The sequence below is a fragment of the Barbus barbus genome (assembly GCF_936440315.1).
Source record: "Barbus barbus genome assembly, chromosome: 50".
Taxonomy (NCBI): domain Eukaryota; kingdom Metazoa; phylum Chordata; class Actinopteri; order Cypriniformes; family Cyprinidae; genus Barbus; species Barbus barbus.
The window spans coordinates 9,233,704-9,250,041 of NC_136728.1; the positions used below are offsets into that span (position 1 = coordinate 9,233,704).

General features: G+C 35.9%; 1 protein-coding gene across 1 annotated transcript in view; it reads left to right on the plus strand.

Annotated features, from left to right (window-relative positions):
* Positions 1-1,175: 1,175 nt before the first annotated feature.
* Positions 1,176-16,338, plus strand: part of grm8b (glutamate receptor, metabotropic 8b) — a 151,388-nt gene continuing 136,225 nt past the window's right edge. The window contains exons 1-2 of the mRNA XM_079414706.1: positions 1,176-1,255; positions 2,324-3,109. Coding sequence (XP_079270832.1) covers positions 2,603-3,109 — 507 coding nt within the window. The 5' untranslated portion in view covers positions 1,176-1,255; positions 2,324-2,602. The remainder of the gene's footprint in view (positions 1,256-2,323; positions 3,110-16,338) is intronic.

The following is a 16,338-nucleotide window of genomic DNA, read 5'->3' on the forward strand; positions in this document are numbered from 1 at the left end:
AAACTTGGATGAAAATCAAATACTCAATTGATAAGAGACGAGTAGAGCGTTCAACAGAATATTTCTACAGCTGGTATAATCGAAGCAAACTCTTTATGTAGTTTTATTGGCAAATGGGCGTGGACATCAGAATTATATTTGTTTTGAAGATGCACAATATGGCCAAGTGTAAATACACCCTGAGACTATGAAAACAAAACAAAAAATAAATGTGTCTATATATAAAATACATAAATATAGACTGAACTTTGAATAGGCCTACAAGCTATACACCACTGGAGAGGAATTATTGCCCTTTATTGCTGTCAAAACCCACTTTCTGTTTAGATGCGAGTCATTTTTACCATGCAGTGCATTTTCATGGCCGAGGTCACACTTTTAGACATGTCACTGTGAAATGTTGCCTGTAGGCTTAACCTTGCATTACCAGTCTATCGTATACAAAATAGCAAACAATTTCTTAAAGACTGAAATCATATTAAATTCCCTTTCCCCCCCACAATTAAGTGAACATAGAGTGAGTTTCAAATAATTTTCTTATTTTGTTACAAGCGGCTATTTTGGATTATATAGCTTATATTTGTATATTTATTTAATATTTGTTTAGTAATAGTGTTAGCCTATGTGTCGTTTTTATTATTTAGTTATATTTTTGTTTTGCTTGAATTAATTTTTATTTCATTTATAGTTTTAGTACTTCAATTTTAGTACGATATCAAGTTTTTCATGTAATATTAGTTGTTTTATATTTTATGTCCTATATTTTATTTGATCATTTATCCTTAGTGTCCGCACTAGATGGCGCAATGGGATAATTCCCAGCAGTGACTGTCGAACAGTTTGAGCTCTTCAAGCTGTCAAGCCACAATGAACAGATAGTTTTGCATTAATCAGTCTGAAACTTAACAAATATTTCTTCCAACGACACTGTCATATAGCTTTGCACACACCTTTTCGACTCATTATAAAGAACAAATGATCGTTACTTCAATGTCATAGTCTTTAAGGAGCTTCTAAATAATAAACTCTTTTCTTTTTCTTTTAATACTTCCCATGCGTCGTTCGCAGTTGATTGGTTCCAGTTTGTGTCGATGCGGCTCGGGGCGAAGAAAGCGTTCAAATTGTCAGACCAATCATAACAGAGTGGGAGTATTTGCGCGAGAAATGATGCGATCGCCTCGCGCGCGCTGTCCCTCCCAGCAGCATCAAAGCGGCAGCAGCGATCAGCGCACGAGCACAGATCAGGCACCTGCAGGTATGAATGCATGCAAAATGTTATCTCGTTATATTCGAAAAAGCAATAGAGTGAGTTGTGCTTGTCTATAATATGGTGTTCTCTATTTGTTTAATTGTCTATTTTGGGTGCAACTTAGGTCTGCTGAAATGTTTCGTGGTGATGCTGAATGCATTTAATCAATAACAATTATTAGACACGGGAAGATGTTTTTTTGCTAGTTAAATGTTTAAAAGTTTTGTTTTATTTTATTGTTTAGTTATTGATTTGCCAACAACAGTATGTGCAAAGCTATTTCTTCATTCCTGAACACAATTTCTGCTATGATGACATTTAATGAGTTTTTATGCAACAGTGTTATTTATTATTACAGCAATAATTAAAATGAGATTTGATGGAGTTGAATGCATTGCCCATACTTTACACTGTAAAGGTACACTACTTAAAGGGCCAGTTTGCAGAAAATGGACATTCTGTCATCATTTACTCGCCTAAATGATATTTCAAACCTGTATGACTTTTTTTTTTCTTCTGTGGAGCACAAAAAGAGACCCTTTCAATCACATTCACGGTATAGAAAAAAGATGCATTGAATGTGACATCTGAGTCTGACTGAGACTGACAGTCTCCAGCCATCTCCATTTGTGGTCTATGCAAGAAATAAATGCATTTGGAATGACATCAGGGTCAGTAAATGAACTGTGCTTTTAAAATTTTTATTCGACTTCAAGGAATCAGTGGAGAAACCATAAACTTATTCTGCATTGATTTTGACTCTTCACTTATTCACTGGGCTCGATTCCAGGCAGCATTTGCAAAGCACATTGGCTCACTTGCTGTATAAAGATATTCCAAACCAAGGTGTTAGACAGGCTAATTATGCATGCATATTTATGCATAAACACATGCATGTTTTAAAAGTCGATTGTCAGATCAGATGTGTTTAGCGAATACACAAATGCACTGATCGCTCTCCATTTTTCACACTTAGAGCCTCCCTGCTGTGCAATGCATATGTGTGTTCTGATAAATAATGTGCCCAATCTTTGCTGATGAAGGCATATTCCTCTGCTGTTCCCTTTCACACAGGGTTCTAATGGTCTGTGACCTCTGTAATTGAGGAGCTAGCAACTATGTGATTGCCTCATATTCCATCATCTCATTCTTGCGGCGTCCTTCCTCGTTTGCCACCAAAAACTTTCAAGCAAATCCAATGGTCTCCTTGTCGTTGGGTTCCGTTATCCGGTACGCTCCAGTGAGGGGCACTGATGACCCCGTTCGGTTATTGTGCTCCGTCCCTGCTGGCTTCCCACCTTTGTAATTGCATCCCCACTGCTGCTTGTGCGTCTGGATCCACCTTATGCCGCAATGGTGAGTGCCTTTGAATGGTATGGCTGTCTTCTTCTGCTGAGGGGGGTGGCCGGATCCGTCAGCCAGCGTGCAGATCCACTAACGCCCCCTGCTCCTGAATATGCCCACTCTATACGATTGGACGGTGATATTATCCTGGGAGGTCTATTCCCGGTGCATGCTAGGGGCGAACGTGGCGCCCCTTGTGGTGAACTGAAGAAGGAGAAGGGTATTCATCGGTTAGAGGCCATGCTCTTTGCCATCGACCTCATCAACAAAGACCCCGACCTGCTGCCCAATGTCACCCTGGGGGCGCGTATTTTGGACACCTGCTCGCGCGACACCTATGCCCTGGAACAGTCGCTTACTTTCGTGCAGGCGCTCATCGAGCGCGATTCTACTGATGTGCGATGTGCTAGTGGCGAGCAGCCAATCTTTGCCAAGCCGGACAAGATTATTGGTGTGATAGGCGCAGCTGCAAGCTCCGTTTCCATCATGGTGGCCAACATCCTACGCCTGTTTAAGGTAAATTCTGTCTATGTTACACTGTAGGTCATTGGCTTTGCTTCAGAACCAGAAGTAATCCATGTTTAATGTTGCCCAGGGTATATATTTTAGAACAGGGATGGGTAACTTTGGTCCTGGAGGGCCACTGTCCTGCAGAGTTTAGCTCCAACCCTAATCAAACACACTTGCCTGTAGCTTTCTAGTGATCTTGAAGACCTTGATTAGCTGGTTCAGGTGTGTTTGATTAGGGCTGGAGCTAAACTCTGCAGGACAGTGACCCTCCAGGACCGACGTTGCCCATCCCTGTTCTAGAACTTTGCATTGCTTTCATCATGGTTTTCAAGGTTGAGGGCATGTCATGCAACATGCCGTGTTGGGCTCTGCTTGATTTGGCGTTGTCTTAAAGAAGTGAAAAATGAATTTGCGCCAAAATAAGTTTGATTGGATCACAGAATTTCTGTCTGTGTTAGACTATTGGCTGTACTTCAGGACCCACAGAACCAGATGTAATCTATATTTACTGTGCTGTAGGGCAGTGGTTCCCAACCACGTTCTTGGAACCCCCACCCTCCACCAAATTTTGTATGTCTGCTTAAACCAGCTACACCTGATTCATGACATCATCAGCCCATTACTAGATACTCCAGGACCTGAAATGGGTGTCAGACAAAGGAGACATTCAGTAACATTAAGTGCTGGGGGAACATGGTCCAAGAACATGATTGGGAACCAACAATCTAACTTTGCATTGTATTAGTCATGGTTTTCAAGGTTGAGGGCATGTCGTGTAACCTGTTCAAGTTGGCCTTTCTGCTTGATTCAATATAAGGTTTGATTGGATGAACAACGCACATCTGTTTCAGGTAATTTCTGTATTTGCTCCATTATAGGTTGGTGGCATTGCTTCAGGTCTCACAGAACCAGATATAAACTGTATTTAATGTAGTTTAGGGTGTATTTTCTTTACCTTTGCATAGCTTTGGTCATGGTTTTCAAGGTTGAGGGTACAGTATGTCATACAATCTGTCCATGTTAGTCTCTGCTTAATTTGATGTAAATTTGCACCAAAATACAATTATGTTTTATTGGATGCGCAACCTTTGATGTCAACAGTAGAAGACATGTGAAACATTTAGGGATGTACAATATATAGGTGCACAGTAAATAATTATTTTTAGTAAGTAGTAAATAAACATTTCAACCTAAAAATGTTATGTTTTATTCAATTTGTCACTTGTCATTTCTGTCTTGTCCTTTCTAATGGATGACAGTTGCAGACTAAGTGGAGCTTTTTCATTTATATTATTGTTTTTATGAACTATCAGCTGGTTAATTAATTATTCACTTGTTTTCCTGATTCAGTTATTGATATTGGCCAAATACACTATTAGTTGATCTTTAGATTGTAGACAGATTTTATTTTTGGATATTGAATGTTTAATTGATATTAGATTAAAGTTAATCTTTAAAGACACTAATAATTCAATAACATCTAACCTTTAGCAAATCTCAAAATATATATTTTTATACTGTACATGTTATGATGCCTAAATTCACTTGTAGCTTTTTTAGTGTTTTATTTTTTATTTATTTAGACAAAATAGTATTGAATTTTAATATCTGCCATTTATTGGTAACTGAAAATAACAATGAACTTATTGTATTGACCAGAAGTTTAGTAGCCTATCAGTGCATCCTTACTTCTCTCATAAACTTCTCTCATTTTGTTAATGGTTCATAAGCATAATTATATTGCTCACTTTGACTATGCATGATTATATGGCTGGTTACATTTTATAATTAGCATTTATCATCGTTTATGCCGTGTTGTCCATGACCCACTGTTATAAACAAGAAATAAGGGATGGTCATTTCTATCTCTTGGCATGATTCAAATGCACTTTCAGAAGGAATTCACTTGCACACACTTTTTGGCAGCACTGTGCTGACTTTTAGTAGATATAGTAGCCTGTAATTGAATCTGTTTTGAGGGCTAATCAATAATCACTTGGGTCTCTTGAGCACTAAACAGGAACCGCTAATGATTATAAATGAATAGAAATTTGTCAGACTTTTCAGAAGCATCTTCAATAGTGTTGAATCGCTGGATGAACTATTTTTCCGGTTTGTCCTGAACTGATTAATTTGCTGCTATCTGGTGTTTATACTGTGCAAAGATTTTCTACTTTTGAGTCTTAAAAATACTGCCACTGGGATATCTTATGTTTCATGTCTCATTAATAATTGAGTGTCTGTTACAGATACTAAATATAACTGGCTTGTAATTGGATCAAATAATGGGTGTCGTGTTTATCTGTAGAAAGCATTCACCTTTTCATCTGCAGCAGAGATTATAAGCAAATGGTTGGAGAGGGAAAGATTGTGTTTAAACTTTTATCTATATTGTAGTGTAATTATCAGCGATTTCAGAAGAAGTGAGATGTCTGGCTTCAGCAGTTTATCTGTATTGAGCTTGTTGACTGGCTGCTGCATTGTTCTTCATCTTGTGCATCAGTCATTTAAATCAGATATCGATTGTGGATTTTTTTTTTTCATTTGTTTCTTTGTACAGTCAGAGGTGTCCACAGATCAATTTAAGCTGAGGCAGTAGATGCTTGATTCCTTTTGCTGTTTTTTTGAAATTTTAGAGCGTCCCAGATAACACAGAAAATATGTGATTGGATTACTTACCCCGAAATTCTGTCGTAGCGTCTATTCTCTTTCCTCTGCTCCTTCCTCTTATTGATCTGCAGAGACTGGACATTTGAAAGTGATATGTGTCTGGAAGTCTCAAAACAGGATGCGATTGGGGAAATCACTGGGTTTGTTTCTGCCCTGGATTTAATGTAGCTCAAGGCTAGCAATTAGCTTAGTAAGAGAAAGTAAAGTAGATGTATCATGTAGATTACTCTTTGACATTTTAAAGAAATTCTGTCAGGATGTAGTGAGATGAAGTTCATTTAGTGCAACCCAATTATCTTTTGCTCCTGCAAGCGTAGTTAGCATAAACAAACGCTAATGGTTTTTACTATATTTGTGAAGTGCCTCTAAATGTTTTCTAATGTCGCCTTATGTTGAAATGCTAACATCCTCTGGTAAGCGTGACTTCTGTTTGCTAGCTTCTTTCACCCCTATGAAAATTAACCATGGTTTTACTACAAATAAAACTGGAATAGGTTACTATAGTTAAACCTTGGTAACCATATGGTTTTTCTACACTAACCATAGTTTAACCATGGTATTTGTAGTAAAACTGAAGTTATACAAATGGTAGTCAGTATGGCAAAAAAACAAAAACAAACATGGATACTACACTAATTTTCAGAATGGGAATTCTGTGGTCACATTTTAATTAATTTTCACAGTCAGAATCGATTGAGTGATTTTAATAACAATCTATGCAATTTCTCTTCAGGTTTATTTCAAGTTGGTCACTTGTTGGTGTACTGAACAGAAAGTTACTTAGTTTGAAAGTGATTTATGTGTGAAACACAAAGCTCTGTCATGAAACTCTAGATGGTGCAGGCCAGTAGGTCTAACTCAATCTGATATAATGACATCATTACTTGCATGGCGCAGCTGATTGGTTCCCTTTTCCATCAGCAGCCAATGAGCTTGCAGCTCAACATTCAAATATACTTGGCTAGTGCTTGCTGTAGCAGTTGCTGCACAGTTCAGAAACTCCCCACCTCCCCCAGCTCCACCTGTATAGATCTGCTGCAGTATTTCTTGAATGCTCACAGCAGCATGTTGCGGATGTATTGGCAGTAACAAGTCTCGGAACTTGCTCTGCCACAACAGCAGCAGCAGCAGCGTAGCAGATCTATTCCGCCAAGACCAAACACATTAGCATTATCATGTATATTACCATGCTAAACTTTCCAAGAGTTGTATTGCCAGAACACTATAGAACTATACACTATACACTATAGAAAACAGACCTTCTTTGACCATAATATTGCAGACAATTTGCTAATGTGGTCGTGCATCTCTACATTGTGACTGTTTGGTGCAAGAAACTGTCTAACATTTTAAATGGACTTACAACCACAAAGTTATATATGGCCTTCTGCAGTGCTTCAGTCATCAACCGATACGTATCGATACGCGGTCATGCGCGTGCACGATGCGAGTGCATCGGTAGAGCAGCAGAGGATGAATGAAATTTTGGAAACAAATCGAGATGCATCGGTTTTTGCGAGATGCATCGGTTTTTCCAAGATGCAGCTTATCTTTTTAATATAGAATGTATTTCTTTGTTTATGAACAAGTGTTGTCAACCTGTTTTTGCAGTATAATTTAATCGACTTACATAAAGTAGGCCTTAGCAACGGACTTGCGGATGTGTACACTACAATTCAATGTATCAGGTGCGCGGATGAAGCTAGTGGTGCGCCCTAATTGTCAGGTAGCGCGATGAGCAAAGCAAAGATCTTCCACTACTATCAGCTTTAGCAAAGAGATATCTGTCCATCCCAGCAACAAGCGTACCAGCTGAAAGAGTTTTCAGCACAGCTGGAGACATAGTTACAGCTCAGCGTAGCTTGCTTCACCCTGATCATGTTGATCAGTTGATGTTTCAAAGTAAAAGCAGCATAACACTGCTAGTTCACGACGTTAAGTTTTGAATATTCAGTGGCAAAATATATCTTTGTAAAACCTATTTTCATAGTTGAAAAGTTAAATCACAATTCTTGTTGTGCAATAGTAAACCTTCTTTCTTTTGAAAGAGTGCAAATATTTTTTTTTGTATATATTGCACTTATACATTCTGTTCATCTTGAAATACTTAAACAATATGTGCCATATGTTCTAAAATGGCCCTCTACTGTAAACCGACACTCAGGCTATGAGAGAAAAACCAGTTTGTAAAAAAAAAGTCTTGGTTTTACTTGGTTAATAAATAATCAAACTCATTCAATGGCACCGCATCTTCTTTCACATCATCACATAAACTTGATCTAATTAGTTAGTGCTGAATTATCGCATATTAATCGCATCGTATCGTGATATGGGTGTGAATCGTATCGTATTGCATCGCAATATGTCACAAATGTATCGTTAATATATCGGATCGGATACTTTGTATCGAGATGCGTATCGGATCGGCATTATACCTTAGATGCCCAACCCTACCAAACAGCAATTGAGCTCATTGATGAAGCACTTTATCCTAGTCAGGTAAATGGAAAGTTAAGAACAATTCAGACAGTCACACTGACCGCATGTATATTTTAGCAGCTCATCCAGTCAGAAGTGTGAAATATATTCATGCATATTTCATGAAGGGGAAGAATAAAGGAGACATCACAGGCCGGTTCAGATAATGACTTTATTGGTCACCAGTTGCAGACTGCGTTGGGGCAGGGGTAATGCCTGCCTCATTCATCTAGCTTGTAATGCAGACATAAGACTTGAAACGCTCTGACCACTACGCACCTGAGATCAGAGTAGAACAGACAGAGGTGATGTTGGGGGCGTGTGTTTAATAGAAAAAGAACAAATTGCTTTAAGTGAAGACATTTGATGCATTTATTGGATTTTAAGATGTGGGATGCTGTTTGGATTCATTTGTTTGCTTTCTTTGTTTACCAGTTCTGTGATTTAATCACTCAGACGCTGCCCACTTTTGTAGTGTCTTGTCTTTTTTTGCAATTGCATCGATAAAATCTAATTTTGTTAGTTTTAATGTTTTATTCTTTTTCATGTTATTAGATTTTTGTTTGTTTGTTTGTGTCATTTTGATTTTGAGAATTAATGGCTTTGCTAATAAGATGCCTAAAAGCAATTTCTTCACACAAGAATGATCTGAATAAATAAATAATGCAATGAAATAATAAATAAGACTACTTTCTCACAGAATAAATTAACTGAAGTGTCTCAGGAAAAAATAAATCATGTTGTTTGAAAAACAAAGTGATCGGTTTGTAGAATGAACCATGAACGAAGTGTAAATGTGTATTTTTCAATTTAGGAAATAATGATTTTACTAATAAGGTGCTCTGAAGGAATTGCATACTTGAATGATCTGAATGAATAAGTAAATAATGCAATAAAATAATTGCTTTATCACAGAAAAAATTAGCTGAAAGTACAAGTTTAGACAGTAAATAGGCTACCTTTATGAATTGTCTCACGAAAAAATTAAAAACTTGCAAATACATCTTATTTTAAAATCAAAGTGATCGGTTTGTAGAATGAATGATGAATGAATGCAGATGTGCATGTGTGCAAATGTGTGTTTTTCAATTTAAGAAATAATGGTTTTACTAATAAAGTACCCTGAAGAATTGTTTCACACTTGAATGATCTGAATGAATAATGCAATAAAATAATTGCTTTTCACAAAATAAATTTGATGTGCCAAAAAAAATAAAAAAATAAAAATACCTTGTAAATACATGTTGCTTTAAAAGCAAAGTGATCAGTTTGTAGAATGAACCATAAGTTAACTTTGAATGTGGATGTGCATGTGAGTAAATCGACTTGATTTGTTTGGCATTCAGGGCATGATTGCCACCTCCAGGTCCCTATTATGGCATTAGATTAGGTGAAGCGTCGCATTGCAGTCTTAATCAATACACAGCCTTAGCACAGTCAGAGAAACGGAGGAGGGAAGATATTCATTCTTTCCTGTAGCCGAGGCTGTGAAAAAAACATCTGTGTTTTCATGCCAGCCTCCTACGCCAACTCTCTTTTACTTAGATGAAATGTGGTCAGTGCACTGGTGTGACTGTCACCCTGTATTGACTCAATGAAGAGATATGAGTGGGGTCAGTCCACCTGAGGGCATATGTTTTAGCACAAGACAGGAAATGAGGTCATAGAGCGTGAAGCTTAAAGAGATTGCTGCATGTTTCTTGAATGTGCAGTATTTGGATGGTGGAAATTGTAATACTGTATTCAAGCAATGGCAGCAACAGATGAGATTTATTTTATAAGATACGGTAGTAATGTTAGGGGTCAAGGTTGGTTTTCCATTGATGGCCAATTCAAACGTAGCCATGCATTAGGATTGTTTAGGAATCAACACATAAATAAGAAACATTTTATTAAATAGGCCTAGATGTTTTACCAACTATGCTGATGTTGTGAAATGTTTGGGACTGTACATGTTTTTCTGCTGCCACCAGCATGTTACATAATTGGCACATTTAGTAACCAAAAATCTTGTTTGGAAACAGGTGCAAAACCTATTGTTTTAAAATACTCAGAATTCACGCAGTAACGTCTCATCTGAATCTACAGCGCAATGCATTGAACGAAAATACTAAGAATTCATAGTAACATCACATCTGAATCTAAAGCAAAACGTACGGAAATACTCAGAATTCACTGTAACATCGCAACTGAATCTAAAGCAAAACGTACGGAAATACTCAAAATTCACTGTAACATCGCAACTGAATCTAAAGCAAAACGTACGAAAATACTCAAAATTCACTGTAACATCGCAACTGAATCTAAAGCAAAACGTACGAAAATACTCAAAATTCACTGTAACATCGCAACTGAATCTAAAGCAAAACGTACCAAAATACTCAAAATTCACTGTAACATCGCAACTGAATCTAAACCAAAGCGTACGAAAATACTCAAAATTCACTGTAACATCGCAACTGAATCTAAAGCAAAACGTACCAAAATACTCAAAATTCACTGTAACATCGCAACTGAATCTAAAGCAAAACGTACCAAAATACTCAAAATTCACTGTAACATCGCAACTGAATCTAAAGCAAAACGTACGAAAATACTCAAAATTCACTGTAACATGTAAAGCAAAACATTCTACAAGTCTACAGAGCAAAACATTGTACAAACTACTACATTCACTATAACATTTCAACTGAATCTACATAGTGTACGAAAATATGGAGAATTCACTGTTGCATTGCAACAGAATGTACAGGGCAAAACATACTTTACTAAAATGCTCAGAATTCACTGTAACGTTACAGATGAATCAGTGCAAAGTAGTCTGATTCCCAAAAGAATGATTCGTACAAGTTGGTTCTTTTTAGTGCATCAAAAACATATAGTGCTATCTGTGTAGTATGTTTTATTAACTCACAACTCATATGAGTTGGTTCTTAAAACTCAATAACTAAGATATTCTGTCACTGAAATGTATTTTTACTTCCTCTAAAAATTCGGTTTAAAGACAAGTTTTGCTTTTTTTATGTATTCATTATCATAATTATTTTATCATTTGGTAATGGAATTGCATCTCATTTTTGTAAATATTTCTTCCTAAAAAAATTCTGAAAGAATAATTAATAAAGCTGATAAGAAACTGTGTCATTAAGAACTGGAATAATTCAATTGTCTCAAAGTGCTACATAAACAGCTATGGATGATACCATCTTTTGCACCTGGAGGAGTGCAAAAAACATGTTTAGATGCATGTTTGCGTGCTATTCTTGAAACTTGCTGTTGTAGGGTCTATGCAGTTCTATCTTCAGCTTGTAGATTTTCTAAACAGCAGACTATGGGTGTTTTAGGCCTCTGCTCCAAGCACAAAACTGCACTTATGTAAGATTCTGCAGTGTACTGGAAACATCCACATCATCAAATTGCTGATTACACCACAGTAATTGGGCTAATCAACAGCAGTTATGAACCTCCACAGAGGATTAAGCTAGAAAAAAAGCCACTTTGAAAGTAATATCTTAGCAGATTTGGGGTTTGCAAACTGTTGCGAAACATCTAGGAAATTATCCCATAGAGTTTTCACACTGGTTGCATGAAGTTCCCATGAATTTAAGGGTAGCACAGGAAGAACGCTCGGGGGCGAATTCACTTAACGCTGTGATATTTCAGCCCAGCAACTTCCATCTTATTAGGCTCATAATAAATTGTGCTGTATTCAAAACTCATTGCTATTCCGTGCAATTAACGTCATAGTGATACTGTGTGCAGAGACCAGGTGGTAAGCACAATTTAATTTAGATTTAGATGATCACAGCGTCAGTTATTCATCAGATGATGGAGACAAGCATTATATACTGCCATAAATTTAGTCTTGCAAAGATTCGGCATTTATTTCGGCATTTTAAAGAACCTGGATCGCAGTGGTTATGTGATACTGTACAGTAGTAAAGTATGCCAGATTTCATAGTCTGCCGCGTCCTTCAAAACTGAGAGCTTTTCAAATGCGTATGAACAGCTAATTATGGAAGCCTGTTTCCACAACAGAAAAAAAAATGAAAAAAGGTAATTGCAACTTTCTCGCAAAATTCAGACTTTTTCACAATTCTAGAAAATCTTGCAAATTTTATCAAAAGTTTATATGTCCCAATTTATTTTACATCTCACAATTGTGAGTTTTCTCTTAATTCTGAGTTTTCATTTGGCAATTTTGTTTTTCTCCCCACCACAAAATAAAAAATGTAAAACGTAATTGTGAGTTTCTTTAGTTTTATTTCAAATTCTGATTTCACACACACACACACACAACGAAAAATAGAATTGAAAAGTCGCACGTAGCTTTTTTTAAATTAATTTATTTTTTATACTTTTTCTGTTGCAGAAACAGGCTTCCATAGTCAATACGACTCTTCTTCTAATGTATTTTTAGAGTTAGAAACAACTTCAGTGTAATTTATATACAAAAATGGATAAATTGGTACTTTCTTTAACCTGTAAATTACTTGCTTCTTTCTGCACATTAAAATAATAAACTGCATTACTTTTTCACACCTTTCAGTGAAACTGAATTTCATTTTCATTATATGTGCCTGTAGCATCATGAATGATACACGAGTAAATTAGCTGCCTGAATTAGTGCCACATAATGTAATGCTGCAAACTGAGGAGCATTAAATATTTAGGAAACAGCAATAAGAGTGTCAATAAAACAGCAAAGGCTTCTGCTAATTGGTCTTTTTTTAGATTGTTTACCTGCATATTATCAAGCATAGTATGCACTAAATATCAAGTATGAATATGCAGATTTGATCAAAGTATATCTAGCTTTTGTTGTCATATCCATACTAAACCATTCACTGAATAATTTGTGGGAAGTGACATATAAGTCTCACAGCTCAACCAAACCAATATTGTTCCTGCCGGCAGACCTTATTATTTGAGGTCAGTATTGAAAAGACTTCAACATGATGTCTAAACAGCTAAACTGTTCATTAGAGAACACATTATCTAAGAATGAATCACCCTGTGAATCATGCCTTATTGTCCGAAAGCGATCCCCAAAAGTTATTTTTGCCTCAGTGATTTTAACAAGAACCATTTCAATGTTTCATTTGTGTGTATATAGGCCCATGTGATCTAATATTCTCTATAGTTCTAAATATTATGTGAAGTACCCTGATGAATCCACTGTCTTACAGTTAAAGGTGGTTATTTTTAGATTAAAATAGCATCTTATACAATTACATATAAACATTTGTATATGTATATATTTGTATTTTTATTTAAACATGATCATATAAGCAACCAGTCAGTAAGAAGTCAAAGTCTCAAAGACTTAATACATCACCTTGATGATTGATTCAGTGATTTCTGGTTCATTTCAATCAGACATAATTCAAAAATTAGTGAGTCAATTGTTAAATCAGGACAGCAGCTTTCAACGATTTACTGACTGAGTGAATCTGATTCAAATTGCTACCTGGCGAGTTTGAGGCTGTTTTGTGACTGACTCATTAAAAAGAATCAGTTCATTTGAGTCATTTTTAATTTTTTTTTATCATGCTTGCAACCATTTTATTCACAGTCTGGAGCACTGCAGGGAAACCGGTTTTAATACAGCCATTATTTTTTTTGCAATATTGGCTATTCAGGAGGTGCTGATTCTTTATAACTGCTGTCTGTTATTTAACAAGTACACTTGTGATTTAGTACTGATTATGGGTCATTTAGTCTTTTAAGAGGAATTGGTCATTTTGATGGGACAGCAGCTTGTAGAATAGAAACCAGCAGCAGATACGAATGAAATGAAAAGCAGATCCAGCATTGGGAGTTTGTCTACTGGGACATTCTGCTCTGAAGAACTGATGGATTTTTAAATGGATCCATTCTGGCTGCATTTCAGCTGTCATTTTGGCTGTTGACAGGATAGGTATGAACTGGTATTTTTAAACAGCCTGTTTTGTCACAAATTCATCACTTATGGTTATTATGTAGTTTCTTTATATGAATGCTAGTTCACCCAAACAAATGAAAACGTGCTGAAATTATACTAACCCACAAGCCATCCAAGATGTAAATGAGTTTGTTTCTTTATGTGAACAGATTTGGAGAAATCTAGCATTTCATAATTTGCTCACCAGTGGATCCTCTGCAGTGAATGGGTGCCGTCAGAATGAGAGTCCCAACAGCTGATAAAAACATCAAAATAATCCACACCACTCCAGTCCATCAATTAACATCTTGTGATGTGAAAAAAGTGTGTTTGCAATAAAAAAAAGAGTCTTCTATCCATAATATTGCTTTCTCCAGTGAAAAGCTTGTCTCGTCTGAATCAGGAGAGAAATATGCACATATCAAGCACTGTTTATAAGCAAAAACAATTGAGTGGGTGGATTTTGATGCAAGAGGACATCAGAGGATGGAGCATTATTATGGATTATAGACTTGTTTTTGGCCAGAAGCAACAGTTTAAAGTTCAAACACCTGAATGATTTAGTTTCTTACACAAATGCAACTTTTCACTTCACAAGATGTTAAGTGATGGACTGGTGTGATGTGCATTGCCTATGGATTATTGTGATGTTTTTATTAGCGGTTTGGTCTGTTGTTCTGACTACTCCTTTAATCTCTCATTTACTATCTTAAGTAATCTTAAATGCCTTTTAAAAGCATTATGCTATCATATAAATCTGATAGTGCTGTTAAGTAGCCTGCTTTTGTAACGTGTGAAACTCCTTCAGTGTAATGTCTGGATTAGGATGCCAAATTAATTACAGTCCCACAGCGATCTCTCTTTATTTGTCCCCCGAGGCCCCATTAATGAGAGGTCTCACCTCTAATCGGTCAAGCACACCCATACATATGACAGCAGTTGAATAAAACTCACCCTTAGTGATGGGGACATGTGAATCATCACCCCTGACCCGTCCTCCACCAATACTCACACGCTCCAATCGATCACTCCACTCGCAAAAGCCTGCGGTTGAGTATCCATATGTATGCAAAGGATGCCACAAGTGGATGCAGTCGATTGAGCTTCCACATTCTTGCAAGTACTGCCGGTTTCAGATAAGCCACTGCAGCCAGGTCCAATATTCCTGCTTTTTTATGCTGATAGAGGTGCTGGTCAGTTCAGAAATACACTAAAATGTATAGTTAAGGTTATGCCTTAGGTTAGCTTCTCTGTTGAATCGTTTAGTTTTTGCGTGGACAGCAAGAATTATTCTTAAAAGTGTCCTAACTTTGCATCTGGGAAGAAATGTCAGAAACCAAAATACTTGTTGGTTAACAGAATCTTACACTCCATTAGATGTGATATTTCAGCATCAATAAAAATATATAAATATTATAATCATAAAAACGACAATACAAATTTGAATAAAAAGTTGTATGCATGCATATAAATGTATATTTAAATTACTGCTGTCAAACAATCGCATCCAAAATAAACGTTTTTGTTTACATAATATATGTGTGTGTGTGTTGTGTATGTTTATTATGTATATATAAATACACACACATACAGCATATATTTAGAAAATATTTACCTGTATTTACATATGAATATTTATATTCATATAATTTATATCATATATAAATATATTTAATATATAAACGTAGCATATTTTTCTTAAATATATACATGCATGTGTGTTTATATATATATATATATATATATGTACATAATAAATATACACAGTACACACACATATATTTTATTTTGGATGCGATTAATCACGATGAATAGTTTTACAGCACTAAAATAATTAAATTATATTTAAATAATAAATAATAATTCAAATTATTATTATGATTTATTTCTAAAATCAGGAGAAAATTGTGTGCACATATATGTGTGTGTATATAAAATTGTGTATCATGATATTATGTAAATATTATTATATTATATATATTATGTGTATCATATGATAAAGGCTATTGTAGATAAAATTACTGAACCACTTTTCAAAATCACTTCAAAATCATTTTTATCAGATTCCACCTAGACAAAAGTTTTCTGGGCTTTGCTTTCCACATTAATCTTGTTTGTGTTTATTTTTATATCTTCTAAGAAGTTTGAAAAGAAACTTATGAAC